Below are 15,990 nucleotides of genomic sequence, written 5' to 3'. Positions count from 1 at the left end.
ACTGCAGCTCTGACATAACTGAAAGACGCTTCATGGAGAAGAGGTGGAGCTTTGAGGACGAAAAGACTTCTATGGTGCTAAGCCACTGAGCGCTGCAGCTCTATTACTGCAGCACAGCCGGCCTGTTCTGACTACTACATATATTTACAAGTGCAAATTGATTTCAGACTGACAGTCACAATGGAATCCAAAAAGGCCCGAGTAGTATTATAACAGCGCTCTAATCTGAAATTCTCTTTTGTTTTCCTTATAGTAACAAGATATCACTATGTCAAAGGACATGGGCCTTTTCCCTGGAACATGGGTGGAGAGCTTGGAATAGCCGAGCGTTCTGCCAAGAGGCTCCTGTGCGTGGTCTACTCAGACCGGTCACCACCACGGAGCAAAGCAGTGTTCTCACGTGCTCCTGGCTACATGCTCGGCACAAAATTAATGTCAGGCAGGTACTTTTCTCTACAGGCGCTTTTCTCTGACGGACTCAGGAAGGCTTCCCAGGCAATGGGTGAGTTGGCTCCGGTGAAGCTGAGGGGTTTCCGGAGAAAACCACAGAAACCCCGACCTTTACGTTGCTGTCCCTGAGGCCTTCTGGCCTGTGCCTCAGCTCACAGCTACACTGTGTGCTGCTCAGGTGACTGGGTCATGAAGGTACTGCTTCATCTCATTAATCTTGTCCAGCCCATTTATTTTAGGTGGGAAAAAATGGTACATGTACTTTTTTTTCTCATTTTCAAAACAGGAAAAACAGTTTTTTGAACAAGATAATACTTGTGCCAGGCAGACAACTCATGACTCAAAGTCTAGCTCTGGCGGTGCTACTGGAACACTCAAAATGGAAGGAGAAAAGGACTGAAATTCTAAGTTGTCAGCTTACCTGGCAGGGGCGGCTATGCTGGGTGTGCATCTATCTCCCGGCACTCCTTTCCCATCCTCAGCCCTACCTACGGTCGCGGCCTGCGTCAGGCACCACCTCCCTAGCAAGGGTCCCTAGCAAGGGTCGCTCATTCAGAAGTCCCCCGGCATTCTGCGGTGTACCCCGCAGCTCGGTAGTCAGCTGCTGTGCACGGTCATTTACTGTTCTGCGTGAACATCGGGTCTCCTCAGTGAGACTGAAGCTCTTTCGTGGAAAGGAGCACATCTCATCCTGCACATGGGTCCAGACTCCCACAGCACCTAACTCATGGGCGCTCGACGCCTCGTAGTTGATTGTTATGAAAAATGTGCTATTATTTGGTACCATCCGACATGTCTATGCCGTCGTCTTATGTACACGACTGGACAAAACATTCAACGGTTTGGTCTCAGGGGCTAGACAACGTTCTTGAGCATTTAACAAGAAAATAAATGGGGCTTCAGAACAAAGCTAGAGAACAGGTCAATTGTGATACTTTGGGAAAGAAAAAATGTTTGAAAATTAAGCATTGCATTGCACAGCTATCCTTGGACTCTGAAAACTGTGTAAAAAAAATGGTGAGAGTCTCCCGGAACTTACACAGTCTTGCTGAAAGACAGTAAATCCATGTGACTTGTAGAGGGTAACGAGAAAACTATACCAGCCCCCACAGATGGATACTACACAGTCCTACCGCGACTCTGTGAGAGCAGCAGGGTCTTATGGGTGTTGGTTGCCCTGGCACCCAGCCCAGCAAGGCCGCAGTAAAGGCTGCTGGGCTGGCACAAGCTGTCGTTCTGAATGTGCCTCCAGACGTGGGGAGCCACTTGGTCAAGAGAAAGACAGTTCCAAGGAGAACATCTGTTATTACTGTAACCACCTGATGACTTTCCTGAGGAATGTAGGTATTGGAGCAGCTTTTCACAACTCCCTCTCTTCACAAAAAGGGATAGTATCACAGAAGCAGCATAAAATTACTCTCCTTCCTTTCTCTCTCTCTCTCTCTCTCTCTCTCTCTCTCTCACACACACACACACACACACACACACACACACACACACACACACACACACCTGGGCAGTAGCCCAATAAAATGAACCTCTTTTTAGGTTCATTTTATTGCCTATCTTAACAAGCCAAGAGCTTCAAATGCAAGTCTGAGCTTTGTTAGAAATGTTTCCATCCTGTTATATTTCAGGGAACTACTGTTTGTTTGGATGTCATTTAAAATTACCACCTACACTGCAGACCTTTACAGGCCAAATAAGGCTCTTTATCCCCTGGAACCTTCCCTTCAGATTACAGCGGAGATGTCCTGGAGAGATTGTACACAGATATATTATTAGTTAGGACATCTCAACTTTGAGGGGGGAAAACAGCTCAATTTCTAAATGTGGCAAGTAGTTAGGACTGGGTAGGGAAAGCATTTTTCTTTGTTCCTCTACAATAAATATCTGCTCCCATCTAAGGGACAAATCCCTGCCGGGAGCAATGCACTGCAGAGAAGGGTTGATTTATTAGGCTCTCAAATGCTGGCCTTCTCCTATCATCGCCAAGCTTGTATCTGCAAAGCAGCAACTTCTATGGAGCAAAATAAGAGGCTCACATCAGGACGGAAAGCCTATTCTAAGGTCAGCCCAACACCACCGTAAAATACATACTTTGGGGAAAAATATGTATTTTTCTCTGCAGAAACTCAAACCAAATTCTTTCAAACACCCCACAAACAATTCCTTACCACTGACAGCATTACCACCGGTTTATGATTGTTAAAAAAGGAGCCGGCAGGGTTCCTTTATTCTCTCTGATTGGCGTAGGAGTTGTGCTATCAGCATTCTTGTCCTTGTCACACAAATGAGGGGATCAGGACAGAGGTCAGCAGACTGCCCAGGATGACAGCATGACCGGGGGCAACACCAGACCCGGGAAAACCAGGTCTCGGATTGTGCCTCTGGGTTTGCTCCATGTCACCCTTTTGTGTGCAGGGTCTGTGTTTGCCTTTCTACAGCATGTCCTCATCCACACTTGTCCATGTTAAAATGGAAGCTTCCAGAGTGGAGGGCTGTGACCTTCATTAATCAGACCTTTGCATTTGTGCCAAGGACTCACGTCTCGTGATCACATGCTCTGGTAGATTTTGGTGTCACTTTCCTCCCTTAACATCCCTCCAAGGACCACGCTGGTTTCGCTCACGGCAGCTCGAGCCTTTGATTCTCTCATCATGACTCAAAGCACAATCGCTGCCATTCAGCGAATAGCACCCTGGCATCCTGAACGCAAGTTCATCTCTGGGCCTGTTTCCTAAAAGGCTGAGTGCAGAAACAGCCTCTCAGAAAGCTCCAGGGCTGTCTGACCCCAGCAAAGGACAATCTGTCTGCTCCCTAATAAAAAGGCTCAATTCTCCTGGGATACCTTTGATCTCAGCTATAAACAGATCGGGGAAAGAAAGGTCCTACGGTCATGGGAAAACCCAGCCTGCCGGTGCCTTTGGAGAGTTAATGAACTACCACACACTCGGGGTTCAGGAAGCTGCTTCGTGAATAAGCTCTACCTGCAGTTGTTCGAGGAGGTCAAGGTTCTGTTTGCGTAAGCTGCTGTTGGTTTTCTCTAATCTGTCCATTCTTTGGTTGTCACTGAGTGGAGAGGAATCGATGAGTTCTTCTTGAAGCACGTGGTACTCAACCTCATAAGCTTGTAGCTGTTTAGAGATGTCCATCTCAAACACCTGTTAAATACAGGCAAGTCATCAGGCACTTAAAATGAGAAAAATCTCACACACACACACACACACACACAGGCATGCATGCACGCACACACGTGACCATGTCCACGAGCACCCACTAAACACTCTGTGCCTGGTATATAAGTGATAATCCAGGAAAATTCTGCACGGAGAAGGTAGTAATTTTACTTGGGAAGAAAGACTGTAGAAAGGATTTAGACATAAACCTAAGATAACAGTAAGTGTGGGTCTCTGATAGTCATTTTCCAAAAGCCAAAACCTTATTTTTAAAAAAGGCTTACAAAAACTTATTTTTAGTTCTTATTTCAGAACTTATTTCCTTTTACTCTGAAAATTCTATTAGGTTAGATACATTAACTGTCGGTCAAAGGGAGGAAACAAAACAAAAGAATCATAGCCCCATGTGCCCAGTCACCGAGTCAAAGTTTAATTATAGTTCAGTTGGGTTTTCAGAGTTACAAGAACAGCTAAGTAATGGAACTGTTTACTAAAAACCCCTTCTCTGCACACAAGACATGCAGAAAAGAGCCAAAACCCAAATGTCACCCACACAGATGAGTGAATACGAAACAATGCCTGAGCTGCCTTCCTTCCCATAATAGTAACAGTGATGAAAAAACCACCCGTGTGAAAAACAACCCCAAGTGCACAAGGGAGTGAGTTGTTCGTGCCTGTACTTTCTCTTGGTGAGTGAGCTTGATGGAAGCAGGGCTGAAGAGGGGGTCAGAGGGCAGAGGCTGCCGCCCCGGCCTCTCCCTTCTTTCCCATTGTTTGTGTGGGATCGCCCCATGGGGCTGTGCCTCCCCACACCGGCGTGAAGCCCCAACATGAATCTGTGGGATCTGAGCATTCAGTCACCGTATAAAAATAGCCTGCATGATCAGAACACACATTTAGAGAATGAAGTTAGACTTTACAAGAGCAGAAACTGACTCTTCACTGCATTTCCTTAAGAAAGGCCAACAGTTAAAATCAATGAAAAACTCACTTCCCCTGATGACAGCGTTAGCATTCAAACATGGGTGAGTCCTATCTTCCCTGAAATCAATTTTCAAAAACCATGTTTACTTTCTCATTATTCCCAACAATCTTATTTTCTCTTTCTTAAGATTAATTTCTCCGCTTCCTGGTTTTCAATTTAATTCAATGGATAATACTAACGAGGCACCAGTCGTCTAATGACGAAAAACTAATACACATTGTATTTGTGGCACGTGTGTGAGCAGTTTACTGGATGGACCTGATTCTCCGTTGTCCCTCAGAGTTGTCAGCAGAGATTATCATCTCTATTTTTAGTCGAGGAAACTAACTCAGAGACTCTGAGTCAGACTCAAGTCGGGGCTCCACTGGCGACTCCCTGAATGACCTTCAGCAAGTTCCTTGACCTCTCCCAGGATCAGTTCATGGCTGCCACCATGGGAGTGATACCACCTCCCTCCTAGCATCGCAGTGGGAATTCCACGAGACAACGCATGGAAGTTCCCAGCGTGTGCCCGGCAAGTTGAGTAGGCGCTCGTTTAGCTAAGAGAGCTGCTTCCACACACTTGTCGTGAAACCCTAACATTCAACCTTGTGCTTCGGCAAAATTACAAAGGATGCCACATCATGGAACTTCTGAATAGCTCAAACAGAGTAAAAACCACCAACATAAAAACTGAGACTGCCGTGGCATTGGTGTATAGTTATAAATATGGTGTAGAATAAATGTCATACATACAGTTACTTCTTTTTCTTCCACCAATATTTATTTATTTATTTATTTATTTATTTATTTATTTATTTATTTATTTATTTTTTTTCCCAATATTTATTTTTAAAGGAGCTCCTAACCTGGAAAACCTGGGAACAAAACCTCTGGCCTTTTACACAGGTTGATAATCTGCTAAGGTTAATGGCTTTCAGCTGTGCCTAAAACTGTACACTCTTTCAGGCCCCATGAATCCCTAGGAACCATTCTGGGTCATAATCATCTTTGCCTAATTGCATCATTATCTCCTGGCAGCCCAAAAATTTAGAGCCCTCAATTCTGCAGTTATGCCCCAGTCCTCAAAGAATTCTTTTTCATGTTGCTACATATTCTTTATAACCATAATTATAAATGGCTTCATGGGATTCTACCAAGTTGAAATATCATGACCATGTGAATCCATTCATTGAGTGTTGGATACCCAGTCACTCGCACATTTTTGTTGTTGTAAATGACAACTCTAAACATCCTTGTACATATGGCTTTTCCCATATTTTGGATTATTTCCTAAGGATACATTCCAAGAAATAGGATTACCGAGTCAGAGGGTATGAATGTTTTATTGGCTTGTGATACATGTTGCCAAATTACTTCCCAAATGGAATTATCGATGTACAATGCCATTAGCAACATATGAATGTGCCAGATACAGTATACCCTTGGCACTGTGTACTGGTGTTAAATATTTTTGCTTGGGTCAATCTAGTAGGTAAAACATTTTATGTTAAATTTAAATAACTCATGAAACTAATATTTTCCCGGATACTTGTTTACTATTCATAGATGGATCTCCTCTTTAGTGAACTGTCTGTTTATGTTCTTGGCTCATGTGCTGTTGGAGACTCAGTGTTTCTCCTTGCAGCCCGTGGACGCTCTGTATACTGAAGCCATTAACCCCATGCCTGCTGAACTAGCCACGTACTTTCCACTGTCCCAGCCCGAGAGGCTGCCCCACATCAGTGGCACACAGAAGGCTGGAGAGTGGAGCAGTCTGCCCAGGTATCGGCAATAAGAGGGCACAGAGTCTGCAGTGAATTTAAAAATAGTAATAAACCCAACGAAAAGTTGGTCTGCCTTTTATTATTACCACATGCGAGCAATTCTAACCAATGCCAGTGGTAAAATAAAATACCCCTCCCGCCATACTCCACCCTCTTGGTCCATCACTGATGATTGGCCTTTCAAAAAAGTACTCATTTTCAACAGTGCAACCTGCCCACACAGCTAGGGCTCCTCCCAAGGGCAGAAGAGGTAGCCTCGCCACTGATTTTGGGGAGCGAGAGTGCCTTCTGAACAAAGGAACCTTCTTAAGATGCTGGTTTCCATCCTATAAGCTCAGCTAGAACAGAGAACTGCCTCCTGTGTTGACAGTGAAGCTGCCCATAGTGGAGCTTTTCAAATGTTCCCCTATGTGTGAATCCCCTGGGGATCTTGTGAAAATGCAGATTCTGACTCAGCAGGTCTGGGGTGGGGCCCCAGATTCTGCATTTCCTGCGGCTTCCTAGGTGACACAGTGATGGCCACACTTTGAACAGAGCCCAAAGAATGCCGAAAACAGGCCCATTGCTCTGTCTCCCAAAGCCCGCCGCCCCCTAACTCTGTTTCCTTCCTTACACTGAACGGAGGCTGCACAAGCAGAGGGCACTCACTGTGACAATACAAACCTGACCTCCTCTTAGTTTCTGTTTATTCCCAGGGTTTCCCCCCTTCTTGGGTCGGAGGAGTTTCATGGCTTATACTCAGCGGACAGTTAAGTCACACTGAGGAAGTCCACAGAGCCTTCAGAGACTGTCTACCCTGGACTCTCAACTCTGACATGCCCCTCCGTGGCTGCTCCCCACCTGTCTATGCTGAGCCAGAGCTCCAGAGCCCTGTCCTCAACTATTCCGCCCCCCCCCCAATCCTGGATGCAGATTGTGTCCCAGTTGCTCAAGCTGAAACCATCTACAGGGAGTACATTTAATGAAATGGGGCCATGGTGTGGGGACAGAGTCCCAGAGAGCAGTTTCCAGGCTCTCGGCCTCATGTGGAAAGGTGCTGGCTTGGTTATTAGATGGCCATCAGCTGTAATCAGATGGCCATCCACTGTGGTTGGGTGGCCATCAGCTGTCACCGTTAGCCATTAGCCACTGATACATCTGCTGTGTCTATGCTAGGGGGTGGGTTGGCAAAGAATCGGATGGTGGATTGCGCATTGTATGGCTCCTGCTTCCTGTGTCTCCGGCCCAGCTGCCAGCGAGAATATAATGGTATGACTCCCCTATCTATGGCTCCGTGGGTGTTCCTTTTTGGCCTCACCATAGCCTGCGTTCTGGTGCCGGGAGCGGGAGCTGCGTCCCTGCACGACACGTGGCTACCACAGACTCTGCCCACCCACACACAGGGCAGCATGCTCAGTCATGGGCATCTACCACTTCTACTCTGTGGATCTCCAAGGTTCCAGCCCCGGGGCCCTCGAAGACTGCAGAGAACCACACTGCACCTCGGGCCTCCATTCTGAGTAGGACTTGAGACCGGGGCACCCTCTGGAGGGGAGAGGGCAGTGAGAGGGGCAGAAAGCTTGACACACAGCACTCATGTCAAGTTCTGGCAGGAAAAGAGGGCGAAGACCCACTGGCATTTAAACTGTTTCCTGTGAAGACTTTTGGCAGAATAAAAATGTGGGTCCCAAAATGTAGATTTTTGTCTTCCCTACACCATTACTCCTTAGTCTCCAACCATCCCACACACACAAAAAAAAAAAAAAAAAAAAAAGCTGAATGTCAGGCATCTAGAATTTCTGTTTTCTCACTCCCACGCCTTTGCAGATGCTGTGATCAGGAGTCAGCAAACTACAGTCTGTGAACTGAATCTGTCCCACTGCATGTTGTTGTAAATAAAGTTTTATTGCAACACAGGCACTTCATTCCTATACATACTGTCTATGGCTGCTTTCACGCTGCAAAGGCAGCAGAGACCTTATGGCCACAAAGCCGAAACTACCACCGGGCCCTCTGCAGAAAACGTGTGCTGACCCCCGGCTTGCCGCATTCTTTTCGGCCCAGCTGAACTGTATTCCCTCAATTTTCAACCGTCAGCACTCACTCCACCAGCCTGGCTCCCATAAGCCCTCACACAAGCACCACAGTAGCACACTTGTAATTACTGGATTACATGCTTATTTTCTTCATAGGATGGGCTTTCGTGTCAGAGAGACACGTTACCTTCTTGGCTCTGCCACGTTATACAGGGTGTGGTGCATGTTACTCTTTCCATGCCTGGTTTCCCCAACTATAGAAATGGGGATTATAATACACGTTCCAGAGTTGTTAAGTAGTAGCACAAAGGATGCCAAGTTCAAAAACAGTTGCCTAAAACAAATCAGATGCACACATACAAAACTGTTCTCTCCAAGTTGTGTCCATGGCCATTCTTCTAACATTTAAAGAGTATCCAATACAGTACTTTTAGTAAGTATCTATTACAGAAAAGGGGAGGAAAATGGGATTTTTTGTTTGTTTGTTTGTTGGAGCTCAATATCCAGGAGGTAAATTGAATGTCAGCTGAGGCTGCCTGCCTTTGAGCCAGAAGCAAAGGCAAGGAACTCCCTGGGCACAGACTTTAGTTTAGGTAATCACAGCTCCGTGTTTGCCCCAGCAGCCTTAAAATGTAAGTATCTGCAATGAAAGCTCTGAATTCTGAACAAAACGCCAGCATTTAAAGAATCACAAGGGTGAAGAATTCAGTATTAATATACAAGTAAAACATAGCAAAACTTTATAATTAGAGGACACCCACAGGCACGTGGGGGTACTAAGTAACTGCTAAAGCACTTTGAGGCCAGAGGACCTGAGTTTGAGACCCTCCCTTTTCACTTTGCAGCAGAGTGATTGTGGGCCAGTTAATTAACCACTGTGAGCCCTGGGTTCCTCAGGGGTTAAAACCACCTCTCCTCTCAGGAGTGCACTCATGATTAAATGAGATCATGTGTATTTATAGATTCACACAGAACCTGGCAAAAGTAAGGTCTCAACAAGCCAAAGTTATTCACATCGAGAGAAACGTGCCAGGGAAGTAAAATACAGAGAGGCAAAGCTACAGTGAACTGGAGATGAATGTGCAGAGTGGAGAACTGCTCTCCTACAGGCGTATGAGACGTGCAGAGGTCCCAAGTGACAGTTGGCATGATGCCCTCCCTAGCTCCAGGCCATCTTGCTTCTTTTTCTGAGCTTGCCAACTAAGGAGGGGCAGCAAAGGAAATCATAAACGCTGCGTCTGGGTGCAATCCCCTGGAATCACTGGATTTCTCTCGGATTCACAGAAACCCTCAGAATAAGGATTTTTTAAAAACAGCTTTATTTCACTATTTGTTTTTAGCAAACGACTCTATGCTGTCAGTGTATTTGGAACAGGTGAGGTTAAGTTCTAGGCTTAGGAGAAGCCCGACTGCTGACTCTACAGTGCCCGATGCAGCACTCTTTTCCAGAGCACTCTCAGTCATCTGGCCTCTGGACAATTCCAAGGGTGACCCCACCCTCTGCCAAGCATCCCAGTCCTTCACAGTCAGCGATCATTAATGGGAGATTCTTCCTTACACAGAATCAGAAGCTGCTCCCACCCCTAACCCAAACCATTTAACAACTGGTCTAGTTGTAATTACTGGCTCAATTCACCCCTTACCCCTACCGTTTCGGAGAGTAATGGTTCTACTATACCCAGAAACCAAAGGTGCTGAAACCACAGCTGGGGAAATGACTTCTATTAACACACACACACACACACACACACACACACACACACACACTTACAGAATACATACACTCTATCACAACTTTGCTATCAGTTATTTTTAGAAAATGCCAAATACCACTCAGCAGAAAAATCAAACCACATATTTTACAAAAGCCTACATTGAATAAGTGTATGTATTCCAAAAAAACTCACAACTAGGAGTGAAGCCTCTTAATTACAAGAAACAATGGATAATCTGTGTTGGTTATCACACCTAAACACTGCCACCGAGTGTCCACGTGGCATTTCACCATTACACACACACTCAGACATGCATTTAATCACTGAACACATTTGTGATGTGCCTCCTACATGCCAGGCATCCTGTAAGATGCTGCCCAAAATATAAAGTGGTAGAAAATAGGTTCTGCTCAAAAACAAACAAACAAACAAACAAACAAACCAAAATTAAGCTTTTATGTATCCAGGATCACGTTACCTTTTGGAAGGTTTAGACTGAATCATACCTGATTGATGGTCTTTTCCATTTGCACCAAGCCCAGGTTGGGTAGTGTGTTTTTTATAAAGTCAACTATAGTTTCTAGGTTTTCATGCTGCAGAATCAAGGGCTTATGGCTTCCCAACAGACTTAAAGCCACTTTAAATATGACCTCTGTTCCCTGAAGAAAGATCATATCTGGGAAAACACAGAAATGCTGAAAGTTAAACCAGACCAGCTTCTGATGAAATACCATTCTGTCTCTTTTCCACATACGATAGAACAGGACAGAGGGAAACATGACCCTGAATTGCAAACTTTATTTTCTTTTTAAGAGTCTGATAGTTCAGATAGGGTTGTCAAGACAATATTACAAATAATAAAATATAGACAAACATACTAAAATTTTGCCACAGGTTCATAGAAATCTTTTTTTCCTCTTCAAAAATATATTAAATTCAAACATGCTTCAAAAGTTAAATTGAGAAAAAGAAAATTTGTTATTAGTCCATTTTCCCAGAAATGTTCTAGATTTTAAGAGTTACTAAGACATAGTAACTCTTAAACTTTATTCAGTTTTTATGAGTAAAACTGAAAGATTTTTAGATATACAGCATCAGACATACAGCATTTAGATATACACTTAGAAAAACAGCAAAAGATAAAGTAAAAACAAAAAGTTTCTGTTTTCTCTACTTTGAAATATGGATTAAAAGATCTCTAAAAACTAAAATGTCTGATCAATTGCGAAAGTACATTATTAAATGCAAGTATACTGAATTTTAGCTTAATAATGGAGTCAAAAAAAAAAGACATCTTCCCCAGAGGAATTCAAAAGAACTTTGCCAGAGTTATTTTGTAGTCCTTGCCATATTTTTTCTTATGTTAGCAATCCCCACATTGATTGTACACAGTGAGAGGGAGGGAAGCGGCTGAGGCAACGGGGTGAGCAGCCAGCCCAGCCCTGGCTCCCTGTTCCTCACAGAGCTGAAGCCACTCCAGAAAGAATCAAATTGTCCTGGTGACAGATGATCTGGGGCACAGCCCTAGTAACTAACTGTTGGGTGACTACATTAAGGCAAGTTACCTAACAACTGGAATAGTAATATAAGACGAGAGATAACTTTAAAGATGAAAGCATAAATCTAGTTAGAGGCAACTGCCAATATTCCTTTCTCTCCCTCTCTCTCAGTTTTGGCTGCAGGACAATGGGAAGAGACAAAGACGTTGTAAATTTCATCAAGTCCAGGAAGACAAAAGCAGGTGAAAAGAAGAATCCGCAGCATTGTGCCTCTCTTGGTGGTTTAGTGTGATGACATGTAAAAGCCATTAAGAAACAGGAAAACAAGGCTGGATGCTTCTCTGCAAATGGGAAAGGTGTCCAAGCCAAAGTAGTTTGTGGACGGCGAACATGAGACCTAGGTGTCGAGTGGCAGGGTTAGGCCTGGAGCCCCAACTGTGGGACTGGACTTGCTGCATGGGTGGGTGGCAGCCTCAAGCGATGCAGCTGCCGAGATCAGCCGACCTCAGAGCTCCGCGCCACCGTTTCCACAAACATCACAGCTGCTAGTGGTTCAGAGGGACCCCAAGGAGCCAGAACGGTCCGATGGCTGCCTCCCTCTTCGCTTTGGCTGGGAAGTTAAGTTAGAGGACTGGTCGTATCTTTGAAAGCTGAGCTTCTTAGGGGAAGTAGTATGTGTATCAATGCAGTGCTATGGAAGAATATTCCTGTGAAACGTCTGCTTTATAAAATATACAGTCTACCTCTGTAATTCACCGCTGCAGAAAACAAAAAAAGACCTAAAATAGCACTATAACTAAGATAGCACTATAACAGCACTATACCTAAGATTTTTTTAAACAGAAAAGACATTTCTAAAAACAAAACAAAGTAAATATGAAGACTGTGGTTTAGACGCTAAGACTTCCTTTCAGTATCTGGATACTTACAGCTGAACAAAAAACTAATGGCATCTATCAGAATAAATATCAAGACATTTTGGGCAGGTTCTCGGGAATGGGCTTCACCACTAGACCCATGACTTACTATAGCTCAGTTTGTTGATCTCTGGGAGACCGGTACCTTAGACTTAGATACAGTACCACATCTAAGGCAATTAAATAATTACTGGGGAACTTTCATGAGCATAATCAAATATGCAGTCCACATCGGCAGTTTCCTAAGGTTAACAATGGGTTTTCCAAGTTTTATTCCTTTAGGATCTTGGTTTTTATAACAAATCTAGTTAGTACAGTGCTTCCTATGATTTCAAACTCAAAGACTTTTTTGGATTATATGAAGAAAACAAAAGCAAGTTTGGAGAGGTGTTTCTTTCTTTTTAACTCTATTGGTATATTAAAAACAAAATATAACTCTGGATATGTTTATTTTATTGGATTTAACAGTTTGTATTTAATGTAATAAAAAAGAAATATTCTTTCCTAATGCTATTCTCATTCTCAACACCTTAAGAGCACTCTTCCCTGCTGAGAAGTTTCTCTAAGCATTCACTGGGCGTTTAATACATGCCAGGCATTGTATTGGGCGCTTTGGAGTCAGCTATGAACAAAGAACAATGTACAGAGAGACTAACAACCATGGGTTTGGTAGAGTTATGCATAGGGAGGGTGTTACGCTAACAAAAGGGAAGAAAAGGTCCAAGGAAGGTAGAAGCCAAATCCCGTCTTGAAAAGCCAATAGAAACTTGTTAGGTAAGTCAGGGAATAATACTCTGAGCAGAAGGAACAGAAGGTGTAAATGAACCCCATCAGGGCTGGGAGCCTGGAAAGAGTATGGTAAGGCAAGAGCTGGGGCTGCAGTCAAAAGGTGGGGCCAGGTCCCCAGGGGCTTTCTGCCGCCACGCCATTCTAATTGCACCCAGAGCGCAGGAGGGGTCAGGAAGGGGCTCAGGAAGGCTCTCTGCTCCTTGTTCTGAGTAGGTCAGTGCGTTGGTAAGGAGATGACATGAATGAGATCTAGGTTATGGGTCGGATCCTGGCAAGGGCCACTTAGTTTTAGACAAAGAAACACCACCTTCTAAGAGCCGCTGACAAGACCCCGCAGCTGCCCACCAGCACACTCACAGGTGTGTGCTGCCAGCCCCAAGACGCTCAGTCCACCAGCACTCATGGAGGCCCGCTCCTTCCGAAGGCAAGCCAGCCGGTTGTCTGCGCTAGTGAGCCTAGGAGAGCTCAGCCCCAGAAGCGTCTGTGAGACTCGGGACGCCTCAAGTCAGGAGTCCACTTGCATGTGCCATGAGAGAATGTGCCTGAAGGGTTGAAGGAAAGACCCCTCCAAGTTTTCCTTGGAGGAAGGGGCTCTGAAATCAGTATACTTGGGGGTCAACACCTATCTCCTTTAAACAATGAGTGCATTTGTTTCCCTCTGGAAATTCTAAAAAAGTGAATAATTTTTAAATAACAGTAAAGAAAAATGTTACTAAAAAAAAGAAAAAAAAGAAAAATGTTACCTATAAACCCAATTATTTTCATTTTTGTGCATATTCCAATTTTTATACATTTACATTCTGGGATTGTTGTGGGTTTTTTTTTTAACAAAAGAAAAAAAATAATCTCCTTGGAAATGTGAACTCCCAGCATTTGAAAACCACTACCCAAGAACATGAACTGCTCTGAGCACCCCCAGCAGCGCGATCTGCCCACCCAGCTCACACCATTGTGGCTGACTTCTTTCCTTCTCTTCTTTCTCAGGCCGCCTAGAAAGAGGCAAAGGGCTTTATCAGGCAGGAGGTAAAGGGAACCTTAAATCTAGCTGACTCCACCACTTTGCAAGTTATTTGCTGAGAACAACATAAATAACCACTTTCCTTTGAAGACACTTCAGCAGCCCTGTTACTGTGTTAATGGGTATGGAGACTCTATTTGAAACTCCTCATGACATAAAAGTGCAATTTTCCTGTGGGGGAAAATGATAAACACTAAGCACAGGGCCAGTAAGCGAACTTACACTACATCTCCTTCCCAGCCACCTTTGTCAAGGGCAACCCCTCTCCTTAACTTTCTCTGGGAGGCGGCAGTCCTTCAGGTGTGACACCCCTACATTCCTACCAGGAACAGGTAGCAGGGAAATGAAGGATAACGACAGCCTTGCAGCAGAACAGCACAGACAGACTTTGCAAAAACTGCCTTCATCACCACTGTATCACCTTACCCGAAGAGCCAATTTTCCTGGCCGTACAAACAATGTTGTTTGCCCAGTCTATTTTAGTCCTCAAGCCTCTCTGAATCCTACCCTATATTCCAGGTGGCTTCTGCATTTTTTGCCTATCCCTCAGTGTTTATAGTCCACTTCTTCTCTCACCTACTTGGCAGCATGTCCTATAGGAAACTTCAGAAGCCTAACGAGGCAGCCTCTTCTTCCTAGGAGCAAGCCAGGTCCTAGTTCTCAGATTGTTCCCAAAGGCAGACATGATTAGAAAGTGAACAGAGCCAGCATCTGTCCAGGGACCCCTCTACACCCAAACTGGAATAATACCGGAGGAGGTTATTTTACATGATGTGACACCCAGAAAGGACTGATATTCAGAAAAGTGTGAATACCAGATGAAGGTTAAGGTGAAGGTTATGCTATGTCTCTCCAAGTAGCATATATTTAATTTGAGGTAACCTATTAATTAAGTTACTAGCTGCGCTGACTGCAAGCTGAGAATCCTTTACTTACATATAAAATAGTGAGTAGTTAACAAAGATTCATTTGTTTTTAGGGTTTATCCAGGCCTAAAGGCTCATAATGAAATGGGCTTCAGGCCAAGGAAAGACTATAGTGTATGAATGTCAGGCTTTGGGATTTAAAACTAAGCTATCTGCCCACCATCATGAAGCTAAACAAACACGGTGGAAGTCACCAATGCTAAGTACAGAAATGGATTTCAGGGATCACATCTTTTCTATGGAACCTACTAATAAAACAGTTTGTTTTTAAGTCCCGATAGATGGGATGGATTGTGCAAAAAACCCAGCAGTTTTAGCAAAATGACATCACAACACAGTGCTGCCTTGAGTTCCCACTTCCTGCCTATAATTCGAGGAGCTGAGCCCTTAGCCAGCTGGACACAAACCCACTTAGTGCAGCAGGGGGGCTGTGGGATCCAGGAATTACAAAGACACTGGCATCTTTATGCATAATGTATAAGAAACTCCAAGACCCACCACTGACTACATAATAGAGAGCAAAATACTAGCTTTTACTAGTCTCAACTTTTATTTATGAAGTCATTAGGATGAGCTTCACAGAGCTCCAAATATTCATTTCCAAAGCAGAGTTTGTCTGTTGTTAATGCCTTTTATCCATTTATGCAGCAGCCTAAGATTTGTTTTTTCCCCTAGAGCTTTGTGGCCCTAGAGCCTCAGCACTATCTGCAGGCAGCAGCATTGGTGCCTGT

The 15,990-nt window shown here is 44.3% G+C and overlaps 1 protein-coding gene across 6 annotated transcripts in view; it reads right to left on the bottom strand.

The window, feature by feature from the left end:
* Positions 1–15,990, bottom strand: part of TBC1D1 (TBC1 domain family member 1) — a 209,343-nt gene that overhangs the window by 2,193 nt on the left and 191,160 nt on the right. For all 6 annotated transcript variants that reach the window (XM_019741932.2, XM_074322281.1, XM_019741934.2 and 3 more), the window contains 2 exons: positions 10,617–10,786; positions 3,441–3,614 (listed from right to left, as the gene is read on the bottom strand). In XM_019741932.2, the coding sequence (XP_019597491.2) occupies positions 3,441–3,614; positions 10,617–10,786 (344 nt within the window). The remainder of the gene's footprint in view (positions 1–3,440; positions 3,615–10,616; positions 10,787–15,990) is intronic.

This window comes from Rhinolophus sinicus, linkage group LG02, assembly GCF_036562045.2.
Source record: "Rhinolophus sinicus isolate RSC01 linkage group LG02, ASM3656204v1, whole genome shotgun sequence".
NCBI lineage: Eukaryota > Metazoa > Chordata > Mammalia > Chiroptera > Rhinolophidae > Rhinolophus > Rhinolophus sinicus.
Note: the sequence above shows the minus strand (reverse complement) of the source record. Positions and strands in the feature narration are given on the sequence as shown.